Raw genomic sequence first — 27,105 nt, forward strand, 5'->3', positions numbered from 1 at the left:
ATGCCGTGATGCCCCATGATCCCCTCATGCCAACCGACGGCCACGATTCGGCCCACGCCGGGCTGTCACTAGGATATATATTTTTCCGAGTATACGTCGCTTTCGGTCCAATCGTGGGGAGGGAGGAAGTGGGAAGAAAGACCGAGGCGGAGAGCGAGCGGGAAACTGGAAAGAGGAAGGACGCAGGAAAAAGCAAGGCGGTTGCCCCTCTCCTTTATTTTTTTTTTATCTTTACTTCTGGTCTCCACCACCGCTTTCTCCACCCCTTCCCCCCCCCCCCCCCCTCCTCTCTCTCTCTCTCTCTCTCTCCCCTTTCTTCCCCTTTCGACAATAATAAGATTCCCTCTACGCGGAGGAGAGGTCTTATTTTGTTTTTTTCTCTCTCTCTCTCTTTTATTTGCGAAGGAGACGCAATGGCGGTCGCCATGGGGAGCTTCTCGATTCGGTGAGTCTCTTGAATCTTTTTAGGGTTTAATTCTCCTTTTCTTGATCTTCTTTATCGAATCTCATCGGTTCTTGATTTTTGTTTTCGAAGGGAGTACACAGGGAAGATGAGGAGCGGGGATTTCAAGAAAAGCTGGCCGTTCGATGGGGACAGGGATGGAGGGGAGAAGGGGCGGTCGCTCCCGCCGATCTCGTCGCGGAAGTTCCGATGGTGGTTCGACGAGCTCCAGGCGGCACGATCGGGGGGAGAGAAGCGGGAGGAAGTCGATGATGGGGTGGAGGTCGAGAAGAACGGGGATGAGAAGGTGATTCCAGGGTCCAACAACGATTCCATGGTCAAAACCTCGCCCTCGGAGCCAACGGTTGACGGGAACTCCGGCGAGGCGGCGGTTGTGGAGGAGGAGGGAAGGCTGGTGAGAGTTCCTGCTAGGGGGAAGCAAAGGGCGCCCAAGAAGCGGTCCATCGTTGAGCTGTTTGCTGTGGCGCCGCTGGTCGAGACCTTCGAAGATGACAATAACGGCAGTGACGGACGAGAAGAACGAGAAGAAGACGGAGAAGATGGGGGAGAAAGAGATCAAGAAGTCGAGGTGAAGGATCTGGGAGTTGGGGTCAAAGGCGGTGGAGAATATTTGGAGCCTCCGAGGAAGAGAAAGGTACTGGATTTGAAAGACGATGAGAAGAAGATGGTGAAGATGGGGAAAAAGATTAAGGACAAGATTATGAAGTCGAAAAAGAAGAAGCTCAAGGTCGAGATCTGCGCTTCTGAAAAGGTATGCGACCAAATCCTTAAATCATTCTTCGCTCTCAGCTTTTGGACATGAGATAAGTTTTCCGTCCTGCCTTTTTTTTTTTTTTTCAACTCTATATCTAGACGTAGTAATTCCACCTCCCCACTCCCATACTTCGCACAGCGTATACCGTACGCAGCTGTCACGGCTAAATATGTATCTTTGCTTTTGGGCATTATTTGTACCATTATGGTATGTTGCTTAGTTGACTGTTAATCGTATGTGCATGCAGTTGCGTACAATAATATAGTTAACTATGCTGGCGCGTACAATAATATAGTTAACTATGCTGGCATTAGAGGAACGCTTCTGATAGCTTCTTTGGCTGGCTAGAAGTAGTGTTATTTTATGTGTAAATTCATGGTATGAGAGCGGTTGCTTTGTTGAATCAAGTCAGGACTGATAAGTGGGTTGACTGCCGTCTGATCTTAGAGGTTACATATGCTTTCAAAGTGTTTTGATAAGTCAGTCCTTTTATGTTGTCCTGAAACATTTGGAGCAGGATGGAATATCTAGCCCGTAATTGCTTATGTGGTAAATTGCTCATTGTCTCTTTTATGCTGTCCTACGTTAATCTTATGGATATAGGGAGTTTTGGCTTCATGGAGTTCTCCTTTGCATGGCCAGGCGACTCACTTTTGCATGATTTCGTGCTTCTTGGATGCTATTTTTACATTGTTTCCGCTTTATAAGTCTTTTATTATTCCGATGTTGCGCTTCTCTTTCAATATTAGAGAGCATCTTCACCTCACATAACGAACCTGAAAGTTGCTTCTTTTGTAGGGTCTAGCGGTCAACTTTCATTTTTCTGTTTTACTACAAAACCTGTAAGTCTTTTAGTTGCTTACTGATTGACATGCGGTGCATGCATTTGCATGTTCTTCATGACAGTCATGCTCATAGTGTTTCTTTTTTCTTTCTTTCTATCCTTTTATTCTTGTGTACACGGAAAAAAAAAAAAAAACTGTGCAGCCGTAGCAGTGCTCTTCTTTAACTAACTGCTTAGAAGTTTACCTTCACCTCCATACTTGTAAAACACGTACGCTACTCTTTGCTATGTGGGCTCGAAGCTATGGATGACTTCAAAATATGTTCACGTAATTTGTTGAACCTCCAAGGTAATTGCCAATTAGTATGTTAATGTGGTAAGACTTACATGAAATGAGAGAATATTTGTTGCTGTAATACATTCAAATCATTGCTGCTCTTTCTAATCACCTTATAGCTATTCTCATACACTATGGATAAGCGGATGTGCTACATAGGTCAAATGGAACGTTTTTTGTGTAAGGGTAAGGCTTCGGCTAGGGAACTTGGTTTTTATTGCTTCCAGTTATTGTCTTTGTTCGAAAGCAAGGAATGGCTTTGCGTGGTAGGTTCGAAATGACCTTTCTCGAAAAGGAGAGATTGACTTATTTATTTATCCTTTTTTTATTTTTATTTTTTTGGTGGGGGGTGGGGTGGGGGGTGTGGGGGCGGTCAGGTTGTGCTTTACATGTAGTTTGAACTAGTTGAAGAGGATTCAAAAGAGAAAGCGCAAAGTTGCTGTGCGTTCTGCAAGATAGGCAGCTTACTGCTATCCTACAGACTAGTGATGTTTGATATTCGTTTCGGGCGAAAAGGGATCATTTAGGAGTTTTTTCTTGGAAGATATTTATAGGAGGGTCAAATTGGTAGTTTCCTCTCGTGATTTGACACTAAAGAGGCTTCTAGCATTCTGCGTGATAGAATATGCCAATACATTCACTTAGTGAAATGGGATAACGATAGAAGGTGGAGGTGCCTTAATGCGTAAGGAACATCAAACAAATTGAGAAAGTGGTCCATCTCTAAAGTATTCCATGTCGACACTTCTCCACCAAGCCTTTCTTCATAAAGTCCTTACAGCGAGAAACTTTATTAGAAGGGTATGGACTGGGGTTGGTGACTGTGCATTACGCGCAAGTGGTAGAGAATTCACTTTTCATGTTTTACTGAATGCCTTTTGTTTATTTGTTATTTTTGAATTTTAATTAATGATAACAAAAAGCATTTGCATTAATAATAACGAAAAGCTGGTCAAATTAGGATCTCTATTTTGCAAGTTGTGGGATAAGTGGATACCCAAGAAGCTTGGATCCTCTTGGGATAACTCTGGTGCTCTTTTAAGTTGTTTCAGAAGAAAGGAGTAGCCTCAAGTTTTATGGTTTAAAGGAAATCTTTATGTTTGTTACATTCAAGATCTAATGTGCAGTGGGAGGGAGGAATGGATACCCAAGAAGCTTAGAGTCTTTAGGATAACAGCAATACTCTTCTTAAGTTGTCTAGAAGGAACAGATGCACTTTTCATGTAGGTGGGAAATGCTTGATTGCAAAGAGTTCCGTGTCATATAGGCAGAAAATACTACAAAAAGGTGGCAGTTGAACAATATATGACGAGTGATTTCATCCATGGGAAATTTTGGGACCTCAGAGGAGTAGGATTCGGATGGTAGTACAACGAATGGAGATTTTTGCTGTTGCTATTGTTGGAATACCTGATTATGTCAGTTTGGATTTCTTTCATGCTGTTGGTCGTTATATCGGTCCATAAATGGTGAGTCTCGCTTGATGCGCGTAAGGTACAGCTTGATGTTGCACCGAGTAGCTTGCTAAGTAGGATGCTGCACTAGAAGTTTCTCTTACGTTATCTGTCTTTTTTTTCTTATTAAATTTTTTTGTTTCTTCAGTCCATAGGAATTAAAAATTGGTCTAAGATTGACTTTACTTCAATTCCTAATCAACCTAAAATTTTTGTTAGAAGTGTATTTTTAAAATTCATTTATAGTTTGATCTTTCAAGGTCATATACTATTTTTTGTATATTTTATATATTGTTGTAGCATATCTTGGTGAGAACCTTTTGGAAGTTTTATATGTTCCAATTTGTTCAAGATGCTAGGGTAGAATGCATTGTAGTAGAATCACTCTCACGTAAGTCAAATAAAGTTCTTTTTGGTTTAAGTTCAGCTAAATGGTTAAGATCATATTTTACAAATATATGGTCGAGATTAGCTTGAATTTACTTAGGTTAATTTCAAGTAATCATGACCTATTTGTTGCCGCTAACTTGTCCCATCAAATTTAGTAGTTGTTTTTTGTTGATAGAGAAACAAGATGAATTATAAGATATTAGCTGGGTGGACCAGATAGTCTTCCTCATATGAAGAGTACATTGGTAAGGTAAGTTATTCCTCCTTGAAGCGAGGGGAAAAGAAGCTTGTTATGCATGCAGAGACAGCTTACTATTTACAAGAGATCACTAGGTCATACCTTTCAAATCCTGTTTCAGATATGTCATGCCATGTCTAGCTAGCCTTATGTTGTTGTCTTAACACTAACACAATTTGCTGATGCCATACTAATAACATGGACACTCTCCCTCAAGCTGGTTCACAAAAGTCCAACTTACCCAGCTTGTAGATGATATTAGTAAACTAAGCATATCTAAGGGCTTTCATGATGACATTAGCTGGTTGTGGCAAAAAAAAAACTCTTTTTATAGCCTTCTTTCTAGGGAGATATTTATTTGTTCCAATGTGCTTGGTTCCGTCATGTTGAAACTGATTATGTGCCCTTTTGATGTAGGCTTTGTTTTTATAGTTCAGATTCATGACACTTTTATAGGAAAGCCCAGTTTTTGAAGAAGTACTGTAAATTAGAAGAAATGACAATATTAATGAGTCAACTGTACTTAGGTTTTGCTCTACACCTGGCTACAACAGATTCTTGATTCCATCATGTTGAACTTGATTGTGTGCACTGTTCTTGATATAGGCTTTATTATTATTATAGTTCAGATTCATTGCTCTTCATATAGGAAAGGCCAGTTTTTGAAGTAGTACTTTAAATTAGAAATGTTGCTGGAATTTGGATCCGGAGGCGGCCGTCGGCTGAGAAGGAGGAGCTCCAGCGAGGGTCGGCGGGTAGTGGTCTGTCGGCGGGCGGCGTCCTCCGTGGGGCCTGCAAAAAGTCGGTGGCCGGAGTTTTCGGTGCCGGCCCTCCGATGCCTAAGTCAAAGGGGGCAAGTGTATATGGAGAGAGAAAATACAGGGGAATCAATATCTCAAGTTTTGAGTTTTTCCGTCCCCCCCTAAGATGGAGGGGTTCCCTTTTTATAAAGGGGTACTGGGCTGTTTGTGATGTGACGAGGCGAAGTTGCCGTACGATTAAGCATGTCGTATGAATTAGTGCACGATCGCGTGAGTTAATGCCTTGCCGTAGAAGATCAGGCCAGAGCTAGGGAGTTGTCACGGCTGATCGGACGCAGCCGAGCTGATTTGCCGTGGAGGACTTGAGATCCGTAGATAACAGGAGCCATGCGCATTAATTATTGAGTAAGTCGAAGGTCTGCAGGAGCCATACGCATTAATTGTTGAGTAAGCCGGAGGTCTGCAGGAGCCATGCGCATTAATTGTTGAGTAAGCCGAAGGTCTGCAGGAGCCATGCGCATTAATTGTTGAGTAAGCCGAAGATCTGCAGGAGCCATGCGCATTAATTATTGAGTAAGCCGAAGGTCTGCAGGAGCCATGCGCATTAATTGTTGATGGCGGTGGCAGGGCTCCACGACCCGAAGGGATGCTTCCCTGATTTTGTATTTAAAGCGCCGATCCAAATTGGATATGCCACTTTGGTTTTCGGGGCCGACGCGTGGCATGATCTGGATGGGAGGCGGGATTCTGTCTCGCCGATCCGGGCCGTTGGGGGGTCTATAGACCCCCGTCCCGGTCCTAAGGGTTTCTGTTTGGCTGCCATCGCTTGTTGTTCTCTGGTATCCCTTTCTTCCATTCCCTCATTTCTCCCGACGGCCTCCCGAAGCGATTACTTCGGTTTTCCCTCTCCAATCCTTCAACGTCTCCGGCGAAGATCTTAGTAGGTGTTCCCCTTCGTCTGCTTGGGGGGCTCTTGCTTTCGCTTTTTTCCTTTTCTTTTTCTCCTGTTTTCTTTTGGGATGGGTCGTGGCCCGGACGAAGTTGGGTCCACCATGAGTGGTGAGGAGGTGGCGATGGCTGAGGAATGGTTCTTTCCTCAGCGTGGGTTCCGTCTGGAACGCGCGGGGTCGGAGGATCGGATAACGAGACCTTCTCCGGGCCGGATCGGAGTGTATTTAGAAACACTCTGGGCCGGCCTGTGATTCCCCCTCCACGGGTTCGTGAACAAGCTCCTGGCGGCGTATCAAGTCATCCCGGCGCAGCTTGCTCCGAACGCGTGGAGGATGATTGTCGGCTTCTTATCCTTGTGCCTGGCGCACGGGATACCAACTTCCGTAAACGTCTTCCGGTGGTACTTCTTGCTGAAGTCCAACCCGGAAGATGGAGAGTGGCTCTACCTTGCCCTTCGGGGTGGTCGGTCACTCTTCCGAGGTGCTCCGACATCCATTCATGGATGGAAGGAGAAGTTTTTCTTTTTGTCTTCCTAGCGGGCGTGGGGGTTCGACCCTCGGTGGGAGCAAGCCCGGCTCAAAACCGCCAACAAGCTCCCCAGATTGTCCAAGGGCGAGCAGGGGATCCTCGACGCTCTTTGCGGCCTCGGGGAGAATATTCTGCTGAATGACCTCGTGAGCGAGGACGCTCAGGTCAATGTTGGCCTGAGCTCGACGCGCCCTCAGGGTAAGGGTAGTGGTGGTTTTTTCCTTCTCTTTTCTCTCCTTTTTTTTATTCGTTTTACTTTTCCTTTGTCTCTTCTCTGACATTCTAACTTTTTCCTCTCTTGTCTTTTCAGACGTTCCGAAGATGGTGACTAAGAGCGCAACCCTCTACGCTCGATTCCGAAAGAGGACAGCCAAGATTGGTGGGGCCCCGCCGAGCCGAGGAAGAAAGCCAGATCTTCATCTGGCGCGGGTGCCGAGGCAAGCACAGCCTAGGCCGGGTCTTCCAGGCCCGCTCGGAAGAAGGTCCCGAGCTCCGACCGTGGGGGCTTGAGCTCTGCGGGGGCGTCTGCGGCGCTCGCATGCCCGGCCCCCATCTCGCAACGTCCGGGTCGGTCGCCCGTCCGACCTCAGCACTCAGGGCTCGAGTCGGGACGTAGCCAAGGGGCTGCAAGGCCGTCCCTGCCGAGCCCAGCGAGGCCCAGCCTCCCGGGTCCCTCGGAGGGTGAAGGCCGTCAGGAGAGGAGGCCTTACTGCCATGATTGGGCAGTCTTCGAGGGTGATTCGACCCTCAATAATGTCGAAACGGCGCGACAGATTTTTCGCGTTGCGCTGCTCCCGATCGACCAAGCCGAGATCCGGGCTATGAGTTTTAGTAACTTCCTGGATGAGACTCGCCGTTCCACCGTCCGGGTAAGTTTGCCTAGCCTCTTCTTCTTTTTTTTTTGTGCTCTGTTTTTTGACCCTAGCTCACTTTCTCTGCTCTATCTACAACATCTCCATGAGATCGATACCTTGATCTCCATATCGGCAGACTATTGGGACCAGGCCCGAAGGTGTCTGCGGGGGCAAGAGGAGGCCGAGAGGAAGCTCAGCGAGGCTGAAGTCTCGCGGAGGGAGCTTCTGGCGAGAGCGGAGGCCGGTGAGAACGAGCTTCGAGCACTTTTTGCGGAGCTCGAGGAGGAGAAGGCCGCGCACGCGCTGGCCAGATCGGAGGTACGGTCTGTCGAGGCTCGCTCGGCGCTCACCGTCCGTGAGCAGGAGGTGAAGGACGCCCAGCTCAAGGTCGAGAAGTTCGAGGCCCACGAGAAGAGGGCCTAGGAGGAGGCTCAGCACGCGGCGCAACTCTTCCAGGAATCGGAAGAGTTCCGCGATCTGTTGGAGGAAGAGGCCGTGGATGGGCTCATCCGCGGCTTTGAAGACTTCCGCAACCAACTGAGGCGGCTCTGCTTCGAGTTCGACCTCAATCTGCTCCAACCTGGAGCGGGGGTCGAGGAGGAGGATGCACCTGAAGACCCGGCTGGGGCTGAAGTTCAGGCGGCCGAGGAGGCCACTTGGGAGGCTCCCGCTGAGGGGGATCCCAAAGGAGCTTTTGATGCCGCCCTCGAAGCTGCTGGTGAGACCCAGGCCGGGTTCCCTGTTGCGGATGAACCTGGGAGAGCTCCGATAGAGCGCGCCGAGGTGACTGCTGCGGATGACCTCGGAGCTGCGCCCGCCCCTTAGGATTTTGTTTATCCCTTTTTTTTGTTTCTTTGTAAACGAGGTCGGTCTCCGAACTCATTGTACAGATCCTTGGTTTTGTACTCAGCCCTCGGGCTTTTATCAGTAAAGAATTTCGCTTTTTCCAAATTTTCATATCCTTTCGTAGCATATAAACTTTTGGGCTGAATTTTTTCTGGTGAATCATTCCGAGTTTTTGGACTCGACTGAGTCCATAGACTTGGGCTCCATAGACTTAGGTTCCGACCACGTTTGCTAGGCAATTAAGCTTAGGTCCAATGTACTTTAGGAAAACTCGTGTAGTCCTCGAGCACGGACTCACGTTTCATCGAGCCCTTGAGCTCGAGTTCAAATTTTGCCGAGCCCTTGAGCTCGGCTCCCGAATCGCCGAAGTGCTGCGTTCGGACTCTGGGCCCCAAAAGGGGCTCGTCTTTTAGGTCTGCCTTTCGGAAGATCCGGCTTTCCGGGTATAAGCTCATAAAAGTTTTAGGGTCGGTCTCCGAGGAGATCGCAGATCGAACTAACGTTGGGCCATTTCGCGGCTGTCGGTCTCAAACTTGGTCAATGTACCAACAAGCAGAATCAAAATTTATGGCAAGTGCTTCGGTACTTCTGAGCTCGGCCAGTGTATCAAGGCTTGAGGTCGTTGGGCTCGGCCGAGTCCTCATTCGGCGGGATCTGTATGGACTGGACTAGAGATCACTCTTGCACTGTTGGAGCCAGGCGCTTTGCGTTGCGGCTAGCTTTTAGGGGCGCTTTCTGGCCCGTAGTCCGCTTCTCGCTGGAGTGTTGTTGTCGGGGAATCCACGTAGGTGCCACCTCTCTGTTGTTGTCGAGTGTTACGGCGGGGGGGGGGGGGGGCGCGAAGGCTCTACCCTGTATGTCTTCCCTAGGCTGAGTGGGCTTGGGTTCATTGTCGACTTACGGGGCATCTCGACCTTAGTCGAGGGATCGAGCATGAGGTCGAGGGAGCTCGGGCTCGCTGTCGACCTGGTGTCGCTTCTCAAGGTCGAGGGGTCTGGGAACGCACTATCGATCTGCGACGCTTTCCGAGGTCGAGGGATCTGGGAACGCACTATCGACACTCGGGGCATCTCGACCTTAGTCGAGGGATCGTGCACAAGGTCGAGGGGTCTGGGAACGCACTATCGACCTGCGACGCTCCCCGAGGTCGAGGGGTCTGGAAATGTACTATCGACGCTCGGGGCATCCTGAGCTTAGTCGATGGATCGTGCGCAAGGTCGAGGGATCTGGGAACACACTATCGACCTGCGACGCTTTCCTAGGGCGAGGGGTCTGGGAACGCACTATCGACACTCGGGGCATTCCGACCTTAGTCGAGGGATCGTGCGCAAGGTCGAGGGGTCTGGGAACGCACTATCGAACTGCGACGCTTTCCGAGGTCGAGGGGTCTGGGAACGCACTATCGACACTCGGGGCATCCCGACCTTAGTCGAGGAATCGTACGCAAGGTCGAGGGGTCTAGGAACGCACTATCGACCTGCGACGCTTTCCGAGGTCGAGGGGTCTGGGAACGCACTATCGATACTCGGGGCATTCCGACCTTAGTCGAGGGATCGTGCGCAAGGTCGAGGAGTTTGGGAATGCACTATCGACCTGCGATGCTTTTCGAGGTCGAAGGGTCTGGGAATGCACTATCGACGCTCGGAGCATCCCGAGCTTAGTCGATGGATCGTGCGCAAGGTCGAGGGATCTGGGAACGCACTATCGACCTGCGACGCTTTCCTAGGTCGAGGAGTCTGGGAACGCACTATCGACGCTCGGGGCATCCCGACCTTAGTCGAGGGATCGTGCGCAAGGTCGAGGGGTCTGGGAACGCACTATCGACCTGCGACGCTTTCCAAGATCGAGGGGTCTGGGAACGCACTATCGACACTCGGGGCATCCCGACCTTAGTCGAGGAATCGTGTGCAAGGTCGAGGGGGTCTGGGAACGCACTATCGACCTGCGATGCTTTCTGAGGTCGAGGGGTCTGGGAATGCACTATCGACGCTCGGAGCATCCCGAGCTTAGTCGATGGATCGTGCGCAAGGTCGAGGGATCTGGGAACGCATTATCGACCTGCGACGCTTTCCTAGGTCGAGGGGTCTGGGAACGCACTATCGACGCTCGGGGCATCCTGACCTTAGTCGAGGGATCGTGCGCAAGGTCGAGGGGTCTGGGAACGCACTATTGACCTGCGACGCTTTCCAAGATCGAGGGGTCTGGAAACGCACTATCGACACTCGGGGCATCCCGACCTTAGTCGGAAAATCGTGCGCAAGGTCGAGGGGTCTGGGAACGCACTATCGACCTGCGACTCTTTCTGAGGTCGAGGGGTCTGGAAACGTACTATCGACACTCGGGGCGTCCCGACCTTAGTCGAAGTATTTGAGGGAGATCGAGACTGAGCTCGATATCGGCACGGCGAGGTGCTTCAGGCTTGACTAGAGCATCCGAGCTTGGTCGGGCATCCGAGTTGAGTCAGACATCCGGGCTTGGTCGGGTAGTCTGAGGATCACAAATATCCCAATATCAAGAGAAACATAACATGATTAAAGAACTGCAGATTATCATAAGGAGAAGACGGGACTCATGTCCCGATTACCGAGGACCCCTTAGGGTTCTACTGGTAGTACATTCGAAGGTTTTCGGAATTCCAGCTCTGCGGAATGAGGGTCCCTTCGAGGGATTCCAACTTGTATGCTCCGGGCCGCTGGACACGTACGATCCGGTAAGGTCCTTCCTAATTCGGGGCCAGTTTTTCCTACTCGATTGACTGAGAAGCTTCAGCTCTTCTGAGGACGAGGTCCCCCACTTTGAAAGACTTGGCTTTGACTTTGGCGATGTAGTACTGCGCCGTCTTCCGTTGGTATCTCATCATACGGACTCGGGCAGCCTCCCTCGCCTCTTCAACGAGGTCCAAATTGTTTCTGAGCTGAGAGGAGTTGGAGTCAGCATCGTAGCACTCCACCCTCGGTGAGGGGAGTCCAATCTCCAAAGGGATAACAGCCTCTGTTCCATACGCCAAGTTGAAAGGGGTCTCGCCGGTAGGTAGTCGAAATGTAGTTCGGTAGGCCCAGAGAATATTGTATAAGTCCTCGACCCACTGCCCCTTGGATCGGTCGAGCCTGGCCTTGAGTCTCTGCAAAATGGTGCGATTTGTTACCTCGGTTTCTCCATTTGTCTGTGGATGGGCGACCGAGGTGAAGTGGTGGTCGATGCCGAGTTCGGAGCAGAATTCTCTAAAATGAATGTTGTCGAACTGGCGGCCATTGTCAGATATGAGGATGCGGGGGAGTCTAAATCTGCAAATTAGTGACTTCCAGACAAAATTCCGCATCCTTTGCTTAGTAATCTGAGCCACTGGCTCGGCCTCGACCCACTTGGTAAAGTAATCGATAGAGACAATTAGGAATTTTCTCTGCCCGGTCGCTAGGGAAAATGGCCCCAGGATGTCAATTTTCCACTGGACGAATGGTCAGGGGGCGCCGATCGAGGTCAGCGGGGCTGAGGGTCGGCGCTGGATGTTGGCGTTCCGCTGGCACCGATCACACCTTCGGACGAAGTCCGTTGCATCCTTCTGAAGTGTGGGTTAGTAGTATCCCTGGTGGAGGATCTTATGGGCCAGTGCTCGGCCTCCCAAATGATTTTTGCAAATTCTTTCATGAACCTCTCGCATAGCATAGTCCGCCTCTGACGGGCGGAGACATCTGAGGAGGAAAAAGGTGAAGGATCTCCGGTAGAGCTTACCTTCATACAATACGTATCGGGAGGCCAGACGCCTGATTCGGCGAGCCTCGAGCTCATCGTCAGGGAAGGCTTCATCTTGCAGATAACTGATGAGCTCGTCCATCCAGCTTGGCTCGGTTTCGATGCAGAGGGTCAGCTCAGGCTCTTCCGTGCTGGGCGTTTGGAGATACTCGAGCATTGTTGCTTTGGAAAGTTCGCTCATGCGGGAGGTCGCCAGTTTCGACAGTTGGTCTGCCCTCAGGTTCTCCGACCTAGGAATATGTTGAATGTTGAAGGAGCTCAGAGTAGAGGTGAGGTCTCGCACCTTCTGGAGATATTTCTGCATCGATGGCTCCCTAGCTTCGAAGTCTTCCAAAATCTAGCTCACGACCAGTTGGGAGTCACTGAAGACCTTCAGGTATTCAACCTTCAGCTCTTTAGCCAGTTTGAGCCCGACGACGAGCGCCTCGTATTCCGCCATGTTGTTCGAGGCGGGGAACTCGAAGCACAAAGCTTGTTCTGCAACCACCCCGTCCGGGTTAGTAAGGATGAGGCCTGCTCCACTACCCCCCGAGGTCGAGGAGCCGTCAACGTGTAGGGTCCATGACTGCTCCGGGGTCTCCGCTGGAGTGGGTGCGGGTTCGGGCTCGTCCGGCACAGTGTATTCCACAATAAAGTCAGCGAGTGCCTGGGCTTTGATTGCTGACATCGGATGGTATTCAAGATCGAACTCCCCGAGCTCGACTGCCCACTTTGTGATCCTTCCAGCACGATCCGACCGCTGCAGGATTTGCTTCATGGGTTGGTCGGTCAGTATGGCCACTGTGTGGGCTTGGAAATAGGGCCGTAGTCTCCGAGCCGAGATGACCAGGGCGAAGATGGTTTTCTCTAGTTTGGAGTATCGGATCTCAGCATCCCTCAGGATCTGGCTGGTGTAATACACTGGCCTTTGAAGCTTATCCTCTTCTCGGACCAGGACCGAGCTTACTGCAACCAGGGAGACGGCCAGATACAAGTAGAGGAGCTCACCCTGCTGGGGTTTTGTGAGTAATGAAGGGGAGGCAAGAAGATGCCTGAGCTCTTCAAAAGCTTGCTGACACTCCTCTGACCACAAGAAGTTCTTCGGCCGCTTGAGGATTGCAAAAAATGGAAGGCACCGCTTGGCCGATCTGGCAACAAACCTCCCCAAAGCCGCGATTCATCCTGTGAGTCGTTGTACCTCCTTAACCGTCCTTGGTGGGACCATCTCCTGCAGTGTTCGGATCTTCTCGGGATTTGCTTCAATTCCACGCTGGGTGATCACGAAGCCAAGGAACTTGCCCGAGGTGACCCCGAATGCACACTTGGTAGGATTGAGCTTCATCCAGTACTTTCTGAGTGCGGAGAATGTTTCGCTGAGGTCAGCCACGTGGTCCTCCGCCATTCGGCTCTTCACCAGCATGTCGTCCACATAAACCTCCATATTTCGGCCTATTTGGTTTTTAAGGATTTGGCTGACCAGCCTTTGATAAGTTGCTCCAGCATTTTTCAAGCCGAAAGGCATCACTTTGCAGCAATAGGTGCCTCCGTCGGTGATAAAGGCTGTCTTCTCTTCATCTTCGGGCGCCATTCGGATTTGGTTGTATCCTAAGAAGGCGTCCATGAATGTCAGCAGTTGGTGCCCCGAGGTGGAGTCCACGAGCTGGTCGATGATGGAGAGTGAAAAGCTGTCCTTCGGGCAGGCTTTGTTCAGGTCGATGTAGTCCACGCACATGCGCCATTTTTCGTTGGCTTTTTTGACGATGACCACATTGGCGAGCCAGTCTGGATAGGATATCTCCTGGATGAAGCTGGCCCTGAGAAGCTTGTCTACTTCCTCGGCCGCTGCTCGCTGTCATTCTGGGGCGGAGCCTCGCTTCTTCTGCCGCACGGGCTTGCAGGTCGGTTTCACCTGGAGTCGGTGAACCACGACCTCGGGATCTACTCCTGGCATATCGGCGGGCGACCAGGCGAAGACGTTCATGTTGGCCCGCAGGAACTCGACCAGGCGGTGTTTCTTGTGGGCGCTCAGGTCGGAGCCGACCTGCACGGTTAGCTCTGGGCAGTTTTCTTGTAAGGAAATTTGGGTAAGAAGCTCACCAGGTTCCACCCGTTTCTTTCGAGGGCCGTCCCGTGCTTCCAGGGTTTCAATGGAGAGCGTCCGACTTGGTATTGGAGTCGATGCCTCAGCCGGTCGCTCCCCTTGGCTTGGTGTTTTAGCCGGTCGCTTTGCTTTGTGGGTTGCCATATAGCACCGTTTTGCTACTGACCGGTCCCCACGGACTTCGCCCACTCCTTAGCTGGTGGGGAACCGCATGAGCAGGTGACAAGTCGAGACCACAGCTCGGAGGGCGTTCAGTCCTGGTCGTCCAAGGATGGCGTTGTAGGCCGAAGGCAGACGAACCACTAGAAAATCCATCCTTACAGTACTTTCTCGGGGGGCGAGCCCGACCGTGACTAGAAGGCCAAGCTCGCCCTCCACTGGGACCGAATCTCCGGTAAATCCGACCAGCGGAGCGTTCATTCTCCGAAGCTGGCTCTCTGTCATCCCCATTTTTTGATAGGCATCATAGTACAAAACGTTTGCCGAGCTTCCATTATCTACTAAGACGCGCTTTACATCAAACTTATTTATAATTATAGAGATGACCACAGTGTCATCGTGAGGGGTTTCAACCCCTTCCAAATCCTCGTCCGAGAACGAGATGGCTTCAGAAGTGCGCGGGCGCTTTGGGGGAACCCTTTCCTCGGCTGGCCCTCCAACCGAGGTTCCCCCAATGGTGTTGATGGTGCCGGCGATGAGCCTGTTGGCATTTGGATCTTCGGGTTGCGCGGTGTTTTCTGCTGGCCTCCTTTCCTCATGCCGGTTCCGCACAAATCGGTTTAACACTCCGCGACGGATGAGCGCCTCGATCTCGTCCCGGAGCTGGAAGCAATCCTCCGTATTATGGCCGTGGTCTCGGTGGAAGCGACAGTACTTTCTAGGATCACGGTAAGCTCTGGGATCCCGCATCGGGGGTGGAGGCCGAAAATAATCTCGGCCCTCGATCTCCATTATAATCTTTGTCCGGAGAGCGTTGAGGGGAGTGTAATTCTCATACCTCCTCGAGAGTACTAGTGGCCGTGCTAGAGATCTTGGTCGGGGCGGGGACCTTGGTCTGCGCTGTCCCTGCTGCCGAGTTGGACTCCTTAGCCACGACAGATTTTTGTTTCGGCGGGGAGATGGGCTTTTAGGACGATCGCGCTCCTCGCGGTGTCTCTTCTGCTTCTTGGAGGTCTGCTCGATCGCAGCTCGCCTGAAAGCAATGGCCTCCTCGGCCTTTCCGTATTTCTGAGCTCGGACCAGCATCTCGGTGAAATCGGAGGGGAAGCTCTTCTCAACGGAGAATAGGAACCTGTAGGACCGAGCCCCAGTCTTAAGTGCCGACATGGCTATCGACTGGTCGAGCTCGCGGATCTCCCAAGTAGCGGCGGTGAAACGGTCGAGATAGTCTTTGAAAGACTCTTCCTCTCTTTGTTTGACGTCGAGGAGGGAGTCTGAAGTCCGCCGCTGATGTCGGCTGGCAACAAAGTTAGTTGCGAACTGCCTGCCGAGCTTCTCAAAGGAAGACACAGTATTGGGCTTCAACCCAGAGAACCAGAGCCGAGCTACTTCCCGAAGTGTCGCTGGGAAGGCCTTGCAGAGCATGGCCTCCGAGGACCCCTGCAACGCCATGAGGACTCGGTAACTCTCCAGATGGTCGAGAGGGTCAGTCGTGCCATTATAGGGCTCCACCTGGGACATTTTGAACCTCGATGGGACCGGCTCATCCTTGATTTGGTGGGAGAAGGGGGACTTAGTGGTGAATTCGAAGTCACTCTCGCACCTCGCCTTCTTGCTATGGAGTGCCTCAATTCGGCGCTCAAGCTCCTCGACCTTCTTGTCGAGTTCTCCACTCTGGGGGATCGCCACGGTGGTTTGCTCTGGTGCAAGCCGTCCCGAGACCGATTCGGCTTCTGACGGCTGCGGCCCATTGCCTAGGCCCCTCCCTGGCAACTCTCTCCAGGGAGATGCTCGAGCTGAACCTTGGCGGCAGCACCGCTCCTCAGCCCTCGAAGAGCCGTGGAGGTTTTGGCCCTGGGGCACTAGTCCGTCTGGAGGAAGTATCGGGGGAACTTGTTCCTGCGGAGGCGGCAGGGGCTCCATACGTTGCAAGCCTTGGACCACCGTAGCCAAGGCTTGAACTTGCTGCACTAGGATGCTAAATTGTTCCCGCTGGACCTGGGGGGCTGGGTCCACCAGAGGTCTTGGCGGTGAATTCTGGACAGAGTGTTCAGGACTTGGCGGGGGACGTCGGGAGGCGTTGGAGGCTCCTTTACTTCTCAACTTCATGGCCACGACTCGAGCCCTTCCTCTAGCGCCAACTGTTGCTGGAATTTGGACCCGGGGGCGGCCGTCGGCTGAGAAAGAGGAGCTCCGGCGAGGGTCGGCGGGCGGCGTCCTCCGTGGGGCCTGCAAAAAGTCGGTGGTCGGGGTTTCCGGCGCCGACCCTCCGATACCTAAGTTAGAGGGAAAAAGTGTATATGGAGAGAGAAAATACAGGGGAATCAATGTCTCAAGTTTTGAGTTTTTCCGTCCCCCCTCTAAGATGGAGGGGTTTCCTTTTTATATAGGGGTACTGGGTTACCTGTGATGTGACGAGGCGAAGTTGCCGTACGATTAAGCATGTCGTATGAATTAGTGCACGATCGCGTGAGTTAATGCCTTGCCGTAGGAGATCAGGCCAGAGCTAGGGAGTTGTCACGGCTGATCGGACGCAGCTGAGCTGATTTGCCGTGGAGGACTTGAGATTCGTAGATAACAGGAGCCATGCGCATTAATTGTTGAGTAAGCTGGAGGTCTGCAGGAGCCATGCGCATTAATTGTTGAGTATGCCGGAGGTCTGCAGGAGCCATGTGCATTAATTGTTGAGTAAGCCGAAGGTCTGCAGGAGCCATGCGCATTAATTGTTGAGTAAGCCGGAGGTCTGCAGGAGCCATGCGCATTAATTGTTAAGTAAGCCGAAGGTCTGCAGGAACCATGCGCATTAATTGTTGATGGCGGTGGCAGGGCATGGTTCCTGGTCGTACTGTAGGTGGATGTGACCGCAGTAGACAGGTCGAGTGCCTTCAGGTCGGACGCCGGGCCGAGCGCTTTCAGGTCGGACGCCGGGCCGGGCGCTTTCAGGTCGGACGCCATCAGGTCGGACGCCGGGTCGGGCACCTTCAGGCACGTGTTGGCCACGCGGTCATATGTTCCGGAGCGACTCATTTTTCCTCCAACAAGAACAATTGACAATCTCAATGAGTCCACTGTACTTAGCTTTAGCTCTAAACCTGGCGACAATAGATTCTTACTCCTAGTAACTAGCTTGCTTCACAAGAAAGGTAAAGTTACTTATTGTGGATAGTCTACCTCTATCAAAACATCACTACATGCTTCTACTTTTATTCATCTATGGTCAGAAAGCAACAAATGATGTGGAGATCCACATGATCACTATTGTCAACGCACTTCCTCCCATAATTATCAAACCACCAACGGGTAATTTCAGACCAAGTATGGTCTCAAACAGCCACTTTCCCAAACCAGCAATAAATGAGAGTGAGGGCCGTGTCCAGTCACTTCAGTGGCTAGTTTTGGAATGTCATCTGGGCCTGACAACCAAGGATGGAATCTGTAAATTGAGAGGAAGTATTGAATATCTCAGTTGTTTGCTCTGTGCTAGACATTGTAAGAGTTAGGAATTTGCACTCTAAGGGTAAGGGAGTCTGCTGCATTTGGGCAGGAGACTCCTCAAATTGTCTCCTTTATTGTTCTTGTGATATCTGGAAGTTGAACTTCTCTATTCCAATGGTCATTTTTCTTTTTCTTCTTTCCAATCTTATGTCCAAATCATGAGCTGTGAATTGATATCAGAGTGGGACTTAATTTCTTGTTTGATCTTTATTTGAGTTAGAGTGGCCATTCACATCAATGTCTCTTCCACGCTCGCTGATAATTGGAAGAAGCCACCAATCTTTGATAAAGAAGTGGTTGAAGAGAGTGATTCCGTACAAGTTAATGAAGGAGGGCCCATGAAGATTGTTCAAGTTTATTGATTTTACTGGTTTTAACTCATAATAAAACCTTGTGTCATGTATGGAAGAAATTGTCACAGATATCTTGTGGCCCATATATTCTAAACCCAACTAACTCCTTTCAAATAAAGTTAGACCACTACAGTCAAAATGTCAAAAGAACCTGCTGACATTATGTGATTATGCCTCTCTTAAATAGAGAAGTATCTGTACAAGAAAGTTTATGCTATTCTAGCTATACAAAACGTATGCTATTCTTGCTATTCTAGCTGTACAACGCATGCGTCTACCTCTATTTCTGAATATATAGAATCTATACAATGAATAGCATAATTGACTACCTAAAATAGAGGATCTGGAAGACATTTTGTTATTAAGGTCAGATACTCTCGATGACAGCATAATTGACAGGATCTGAGAGATATTTTGTTATTAAGGCTAGATACTCTTGATGACATCATAATGGACTGCCTAAAATAGAGGATCTAGAAAATATTCTGTCATTAATGCCAGATACTCTCGATGACAACATAATTGACTCTCTAAAATAGAAAATCTAGAAGATATTCTGTCATTAAGGCCAGATACTCTCGATGACATCCTCCCTCAAATTGATGCTGGGAGATCAACTAGCAACAATTTGCCAATCAAGAATTGATGCCGCCGAGAAATCAAGGCTTTGGTAAGGACATTCGCAAGATGGAGACCAGTGGAAACATGTGGAAGTGAAATGTCACGGCATTCACAAGCCTCCCGATTGTAATGACAATCAACTTCAATGTGCTTAGTATGCTCGTGATAAACTAGATTGGCCGCAATCTGAATGGAACTAGTGTTATCCTTATAAAGAGGAGTAGGAGTCAATTGAGCAAAACCAAGCTCAGCAAGAAGTTTGCGAAGCCAAACAATCTTGGCACCAGCAGCAGACGTAGCATGGTATTCAGCCTCCGTTGAGGACTTGGAGACGACATCTTGTTTCTTGGCTTTTCAAGAAATCAATGGATTACCAAGAAACACGCACTAGCCAGTGGTAGAACGACGCGTGTCAAGACAACTAGCCCAATCAGCATCACAATAAGCTGTCAAGGTGAGGAGAGAACTAGATGGAAAGAACAAGCTTCGAGTGGATGTCCCCTGAAGATACCTAATGATACAACGAACTGCAGCCATGTGAAGATGCCGAGGAGTAGTGAGGAATTGGCTCACTTGCTGAACAACAAAGGCAATGTTTGGGCGTGTAATAGTCAAATAAACCAGGCTGCCAACTAACTTTCGGTAGAGAGTAGGATCAGGTAGAAGGTCCCCTTCTTCTTTACACAACTTAAGATTGATCTCCATCGATGTATCCATAGGTGTAGCATCAGCAAAACTAGCCAAAGAAATAAGATCGGTCGTGTACTTATGCTGATCCAAGAAAACTCTCATAAAAATCCTATGTACTTCCAAATCCAGAAAGTAGGTGAGAGGACCCAAGTCCTTCATATGGAAAGAGACACTCAAGGACGTGTGAAGCTGACCAATCATAGCCGAGTTAGTGCCGGTGATAATGATGTCATCCACATAAAGCAATAAGAATACGGTACCCTCCAAAGCAGTATGAAGAAACAAGGAGTCATAGCAGCTCTGAACAAAAGAAAGTTTTCTCAATATAGACCAAAACTTTTCAAATTATGCTCTGGGGGCTTGCTTTAAGCCATATAAAGATTGTTTCAATCGGCAGACATGCTCCGGAGAAGAGCTACGAAGACTAGATAGAAGCCACATATAAACTTCTTCTTTGAGATCACCGTGAAGAAATGCATTCTTCATGTCCATCTGGTGGAGCGGCCAAGACTGAGAAGCAACAATGGCTAAGAGTGCCCGAACTGTGGTCATCTTGGCAACGGGAGCAAACGTCTCCTCATAATCAATCCTATACTCCTGTTTATTACCAAGTGCAATCAGACATGCTTTATAGGGATCCGAAGATCCATTCAGATGCAATTTCACCGACTACACCCACTTGCACCCAAGAGGCTTCACATTAGGAGGACAAGGCACAACTTTCCATATCTGATTCTCCTCAAGAGCACATAATTCATCCTGCATAGCCTACTGCCAACACTCATGCTGCACTGCTTGGTTATAACCGAAGGAAATAGTGGTGGTAGCTGGAGTAGTGGAAAAGGAAACATGAGGTATGTCTATAGATGGAAAACCAAACCAATCCGGGGGCCGTGAGGGCCTTGTGGAGCATCGCAGAGGATCAGGTGCTAGAGTATGATCGGACAAAGGTGGGGAAGGCGCTGGAGGGACATACGGAAGAGTTTCTTGTGGGCATCGTCGCGCATACATAAAACCAGGCTTGAACCGAGTGGAGTCTGATATCTCATTCTCCAAAGTTGAAAAATCAGATAAACAAACTATAGAAGGAGAAGGGTCAGCATGAGACTGAAAAAAATACTGAGACTCAAAGAAGACCACGTTCCAAGAAATGCGGAGACGTTGCGAAGAGGGATCAAAGCATAGGAATCCCTTCAGAGACATAGCATAATCGGGGAAAGCACATTTGACCTATTGCGCAGTAAGTTTAGTACGCTCAGGAGGGAGAAGAACAAAACATGCACAACCAAACATATGCAAGTTAGCATAGCAGGATGACAACCTTAAAGACGAAAATAAGGAGAATCATGCTCTTAAGTAGGGGAAGAAAGGCGATGTATCAAATAAACAGCAATAGAGAGGGCCTCACCCCAAAGCATAACGGAACGGAAGACTCCAATAATAATGTGCGAACCATATCAAGGAGATGACAGTTTTTCCGTTCAACCATGCCATTTTGTTGAGGCATGTAAGGACAGGACCGCCGAGAAAGAATCCCCTTTTGCTGAAAAAATCATGAAACTCATTTGACATATATCCACCACCAGAATCAGAATGTAATATTCTAATGCATGTGGTGAATTGATTTTCAAGAAGAGCTAAGAATTTTTTAAAAGCATCAAAGACCTCAGCTTTGGACTTAAGTAAATAAATCCAAGTGAAGCGGCTATAATCATCAATGAATGTTATGAAATACTTGTATTGGCCATGGGACACAACAGGAGCAATTCCTCAAACGTCACTATGGATTATGTGAACACATTTACTTACAGGTAGGAGAAAAAGTAAGTCTCTTACTTTTACCTAACTTACAAGTAGTACAGTCAAAGTGAAAATCAGAAATCAAACCACGAGTTTTATTCCAAGTAATCCAAATTTGAACAAAGAAAGAAGAACATGTGAGTTAGGATGGCCAAGACGTTTATGCCATAACTGACTCGCATTAGTACCAATAGCAGAAAAGGAAAAAAACATTGCTGGAGGAATGGTTTTGTGTAGCGGAAACAGACGACCCACTTTAGGCCCCTTTGTGATCAACATCCCTGGCACTTGATCCTGCACAACACAACCAGCAGGTGAAAAGTGAACGTCATAATTGTTTTCCACCAATTGTCCAACAGAAATGAGATTAGTGGATAACTCAGGAGAAACAAAAACATTATCCAAGGTAGGGGTCAAGTTTCCAACAGCAGTAATGGGCAAAGCACTCCCATTAACTGTGTGAATAAGAAGGTTACCATCATATGGTTTGACATGTGTAAGGGCAGTAGGCGAAGATGTCATGTGGTTTGAAGCAACAGAACCAAAGTACCAAGTTTTGTGATTACCTGAGATGCCTAAGGCAGAGAAAGCAAAGATGATCATTTGTTGAATCATCTTGGGAGTTACAGCACCCGTGGGGGCTGGAGTGGACGAGGATGAGGCATCAGCAGTGAGCACAGGAGGGGCAACAGACACAGCAGCATGGTATGCCCCTTGCTGGCGATTTTGAGGTTGAAAAGGACATGTAGTGATGATATGCCCATTCTTTTTGCAATAATTATAGAACTTTTTTGGACAATCTCGTACAATATGCCCATACTCCTTGTAGCTATAGCACTGAACTAATTGCATGTCACGGCCTTTACCCTTTCCTTGTGCAGCATAAGCAACATTCAGAGGCCCACTTGAGGAAGCCTGCTGCTCCATGGCTACCTGAATCCTTGTGCATTGCTCCTCTCTTAGAAGCTCACCTAAACAGATGACCAACAAAGGTGGAGGATCACAATTCATAAGATTAGAGCGTGTAACCTCATACTCAGGTCGCAACTTCATGAGAAATTGATCCCTCTTGCTGGTCTCATGGATTCCTTAAATTACAGCAAGGGATTCAGATGTCACCTTGTTGTATATGAGATCAGAATATTCAGTCCAAAGATTCAGAAAATTAGAGTGGTTTCTTGAATGGTCTGGCTTCCTTGTGAATAACCAGCAAGCTCATACTCCAATTGAAAACGTCAAACAGAATTATTTGATTGTAAACCTTCTTCAAATAGTCTCACATGTCCTTAGCCATTTTGTAAGGACGCAGGCTAAGAATAATGTGTGGCTCCATAGAGCCAATGATCCAAGACATAACTTTTGCATCTTTCGCTTTTTATGTCGTCTTCTCAGCAGCACTTCGGTCACACATTGTGGAACCATCAATATGTCTCCATAACTCCTTGCCTTTGACAAAGACTTCAAACTGAAACTCCCAAGTGGAGTAGTTTTTGCTGTGAACCGAACACAGAAGGATTCTCCTCTCTCAGACATAATAACAGTCAGAGGCAACAAGAATAAAAAATTCCCCCACAGAACCCACGCACAAAAACAATGCCAGAAATTGCTGCACAAGAGAACTCCAAGACTAAGAATCTCCAAGAACTCCAAGACTGAGACAATCACAAAAAGAGAAGAGAGAAAAATTTCCAAGATAGCTTTGATACCAAGTCAAAATGTCAAAAAAACTTGCTGACATTATGCGATTATGCGGTCTCTTAATTAGAGAAGCATCGGTACAAGGAAGTTTATCTGTACAAGGAAGTTTACGCTATTCTAGTTATGCAAAACATGCGCTATTCTTACTATTCTAGCTGTACAACACGTGCACCTACTTCTATTTCATAATATATAGAATCTATACAATGAATAGCATAATTGACTACCTAAAATAGAGGATTTGGAAGATATTTCGTTATTAAGGCTAGATACTCTCGATGACAGCATAATTGACAGGGTCTGAGAGATATTCTATCATTAAGGCCAGATACTCTTGATGACAGCATAATGTGTTAGGGTTTTCCAGTGCCCTAGGGCGCAGCGGAAGATACGGGATTATAAAATTTTCTTATAAAACCCATTATATGAAACCCTAATAAGCCAAGATCGCCTTAATAGTATAACCAAATAATATAGAAAATATAATCTTGGTATAGAAGAATACCTATCACGCTATATCCAATATATCTGAAGATGTCCTAAGGTGCCCAAATGTTCACCCTCCGATGTTGATCCACACAGGAATGGGTTCAAGACTCTAGCTCCACCAAAATTTGATTCTAATTGTTCAATCCTTCCAAAGGATTTAATTGGCTGATTTTCCTTCACTTCCTTCTTCCTTTCTACCTCTAAAACATTCACTAGCCTTTTTGTCCTAAAGAAGACCCTCTTGTCTTGGGTTAGGACAAAAGAGAGAGGCTTGTAAGAAAGAAGGGATAAGGGAGAGAGAAGGAGAGGCTTTTTCTTGGATGATCTTTAGAACCCCAAGGCACCTCCTTATTTATAAGAGATGGAGGGATGCATCATAAAGGGATGCATCCCATCCACACACCTCATCATGATGAGGCATGTGCCAAGAGATGCATCCCATCATGATGGGGTGCTAAGGAGAAGGGTGTATCAACTTCTTTCTCACATCTCCCTCTTAAATCCTGATGATCCAAGGGCCCAAATGCAGTGAACCAAAGCCAATGGTCCAGATCTAGGCGCCATCTAATGGTCCAGATCAGGGCATCATCATCCAGGGTGCCATCCAGTGGTCCAGATTCAGGCGCTGAGCAACGGTCCAGATCTTTCATCCAGAGAGCCATCCAGTGGTCCAGATTCAGGCGCTGAGCAACGGTCCAGATCTTTCATCCAGAGAGCCATCCAGTGGTCCAGTTTCAGGCGCTAACCAGTGGACCAGATCCTTCATCCAGGAAGCCATCCAATGGTCCAGATGAAGGCGCCAACCAGTGGACCAGATCCTTCATCCAGGAAGCGATCCAATGGTCCAGAAGTGAAGGCCCTATCAAACCCAATCCAATTGGGTTTAACCAACTTAAAGAAAACATTAAACCTAATCAAATCAGGTCTAATTAAAGCCAAATGGGTTTCAACTCTTGGCTAACCCATATTAGGTCATGATCTAATCATATTAGATCAACCTAATCTAAGAATCATATTCGAATTTAATTCGAATCAGGAGCTAGGGTTTGCAACACGTGCTAGCATGTTCATCTTGCAAACATGATCTAATCCAATTAGACCCTTGATCAATTCCCTTGTGTGTGACCCATTGGGTTCCTTATCTTAGCCAGCAGTAGGTGCAGGTGCAAGTTGACCTAACCTGATTAGAATACCTCTAATCCAATTTAGGTTCAATTTAGTGCTAAACCTGACTTAGCAATCAGAACCTTTCTGATGCTTTGATCTAATCAAAATCTTTGATCCGATCAACCCACAAGACATGATTGACGTCTAGCAACGTATCATGTCTACCCGGAAGATGAGGAATGTATTGGACAAATCCAAACATACCCTTCAGTGGAAAGTTACTGTGCAATTCAATCCCTCAGTCATACTACATCCTGAATAAGTGCTCGAGTATGGATCAATATCAAACTCAATCACTTATTCATGTCTCTCTCAATCTTTTATATGATAATTCAAACAATGAAACATTAGAAACTCTTTCTAATATTCATTTTGCTTTGATCAAAGGCTTCTTGAATCATCATAAGATTAGAGTAAGTAGGATGTTACCTTCTCTTACTAGAAGCGACTGATTCCTTGTTGACCTACTCACAACCTTCGTACAAAATCCACCATATCCAGAATACCCCGTACACAACGCAATGTCGTGAATGAGGGTAAACCAAAACATAGCTTCAAGTGCACAAGGTACCATGGTGATCTCAGGTCTAAGGATCACTTGCACAACTCCCACTATGAGAACCATCTTTTGATAATTAAGTAAGAATCCATAAGATGTTCTCATGGCTGGTCATTTCAGTGAACTCATTCCTCTAATGAGCACCCACATCTTTGTATTAGTGTCTCACACAAGTGATTGTGAGATCAATCACCCTCTACATTGAGCATACATAAGATGTGCCAGTCTTTCCGGTAATATTGATCCCCGACTCAATATACCAATTTGACTGGGAATATTCTAAATTAGGATTTTAGGATTTTAGGTCTCACTGGTATGATCTCATCATAACCCTAAAACCAATGTCCTAATTTATGGGGTTCATCATCCAATAATAAAATAGATAAGCAGCAAATGATGAAACACAATGCCTTTATTGATATATATCGAGTGTCAAAGTACATGATTTGGAGGATTACAAAGAGAAACCCATCAAATGATTGGCTTATAGGGCATCTACTCTTTCAATCTCCCACTTGCACTAAAGCCAATCGCCCTTATATTTTAACCCCATACAATCGAGGTGACGATTGAATTGCTGCTGTGGTAGAGCTTTAGTAAATGGGTCTGCTATATTGTTCTTTGTGTCTACTCGTTCAATCTTGACGTCTTGTCTTTCGATTATCTCTCGAACAAGGTGGAAGCGTCTCAAAATGTGCTTGGATCTATGATGAGACCTTGGTTCCTTAGCTTGTGCAACTGCTCCAGTGTTATCGCAATAAACTGGGACTGGTCCGGCAATCTCAGGAACTACACCCAGCTCTGTGATGAACTTCTTCATCCAGACTGCTTCCTTAGCAGCTTCACTAACAGCTATGTATTCTGCCTCAGTAGTTGAGTCAGCTACAGTTTGCTGTTTGGAACTTTTCCAACTCACAGCTCCACCATTCAAAGTGAAGATATATCCAGAGATTGACTTGCTATCATCTGGATCAGATTGAAAGCTAGAATCTGAATAGCCTTCTAGTTTCAATTCTGATCCTCCATAAATCAGAAAAACATCTCTAGTCCTTCTCAAGTATTTGAGAATGCTTTTCACAATTTTCCAATGATCCTCCCCGGGATCTGCCTGAAATCTACTTACCATACCCAAGGCATAAGCTACATCAGGCCTGGTACATAACATAGCATACATGATCGACCCTACTGCCGAAGCATAGGGAATAGAACTCATTCTATTCCTCTCTTCAGATGTCTTAGGAGACATCTTCCTAGAGAGTTGTATGCCATGTCCTATGGGTAAGAAACCTTTCTTACTTCCATCCATGTTGAACCTCTTCAGCACATTATCAATGTACCTAGACTGGGACAAACCTAGCATCCTTTTAGATCTATCTCTATAGATCCTTATACCAAGTATATAGGATGCTTCACCCAAGTCTTTCATGGAAAATTTCTTTGATAGCCAAGTCTTGACCGATTGCATCATTGGAACATCATTTCCAATGACCAATATATCGTCCACATATAATATCAAGAAGACAATAGCACTCCCACTAGTCTTCTTGTACACACAAGGTTCATCTATATTTTTAATGAAGGCAAACTCTTTGACTATCATGTCAAAATGGATGTTCCAACTTCTAGATGCCTGCTTTAATCCATAAATGGATTTCTTAAGCCTACATACTTGATTTGCTCTCCCTCTTGAGACAAATCCCTCTGGCTGTGTCATATAGACCTCTTCCTCAAGGTGACCATTAAGGAAGGCGGTTTTGACATCCATCTGCCATATCTCATAATCATAGTATGCAGCTATAGCAAGGATAATCCGAATAGATTTGAGCATAGCTACTGGCAAAAAAGTTTCATCATAATCAATGCCTTGTTTTTGCCTGAAACCTT

General features: G+C 47.7%; 1 protein-coding gene across 1 annotated transcript in view; it reads left to right on the forward strand.

The window, feature by feature from the left end:
• Nucleotides 1–286: 286 nt before the first annotated feature.
• Nucleotides 287–27,105, forward strand: part of LOC103708660 — a 45,408-nt gene continuing 18,589 nt past the window's right edge. The window contains exons 1-2 of the mRNA XM_008793700.4: nt 287–445; nt 536–1,214. Of these exons, the coding sequence (XP_008791922.2) occupies nt 414–445; nt 536–1,214 (711 nt within the window). The 5' untranslated portion in view covers nt 287–413. The remainder of the gene's footprint in view (nt 446–535; nt 1,215–27,105) is intronic.

This window comes from Phoenix dactylifera, chromosome 8, assembly GCF_009389715.1.
Source record: "Phoenix dactylifera cultivar Barhee BC4 chromosome 8, palm_55x_up_171113_PBpolish2nd_filt_p, whole genome shotgun sequence".
Lineage (NCBI taxonomy): Eukaryota > Viridiplantae > Streptophyta > Magnoliopsida > Arecales > Arecaceae > Phoenix > Phoenix dactylifera.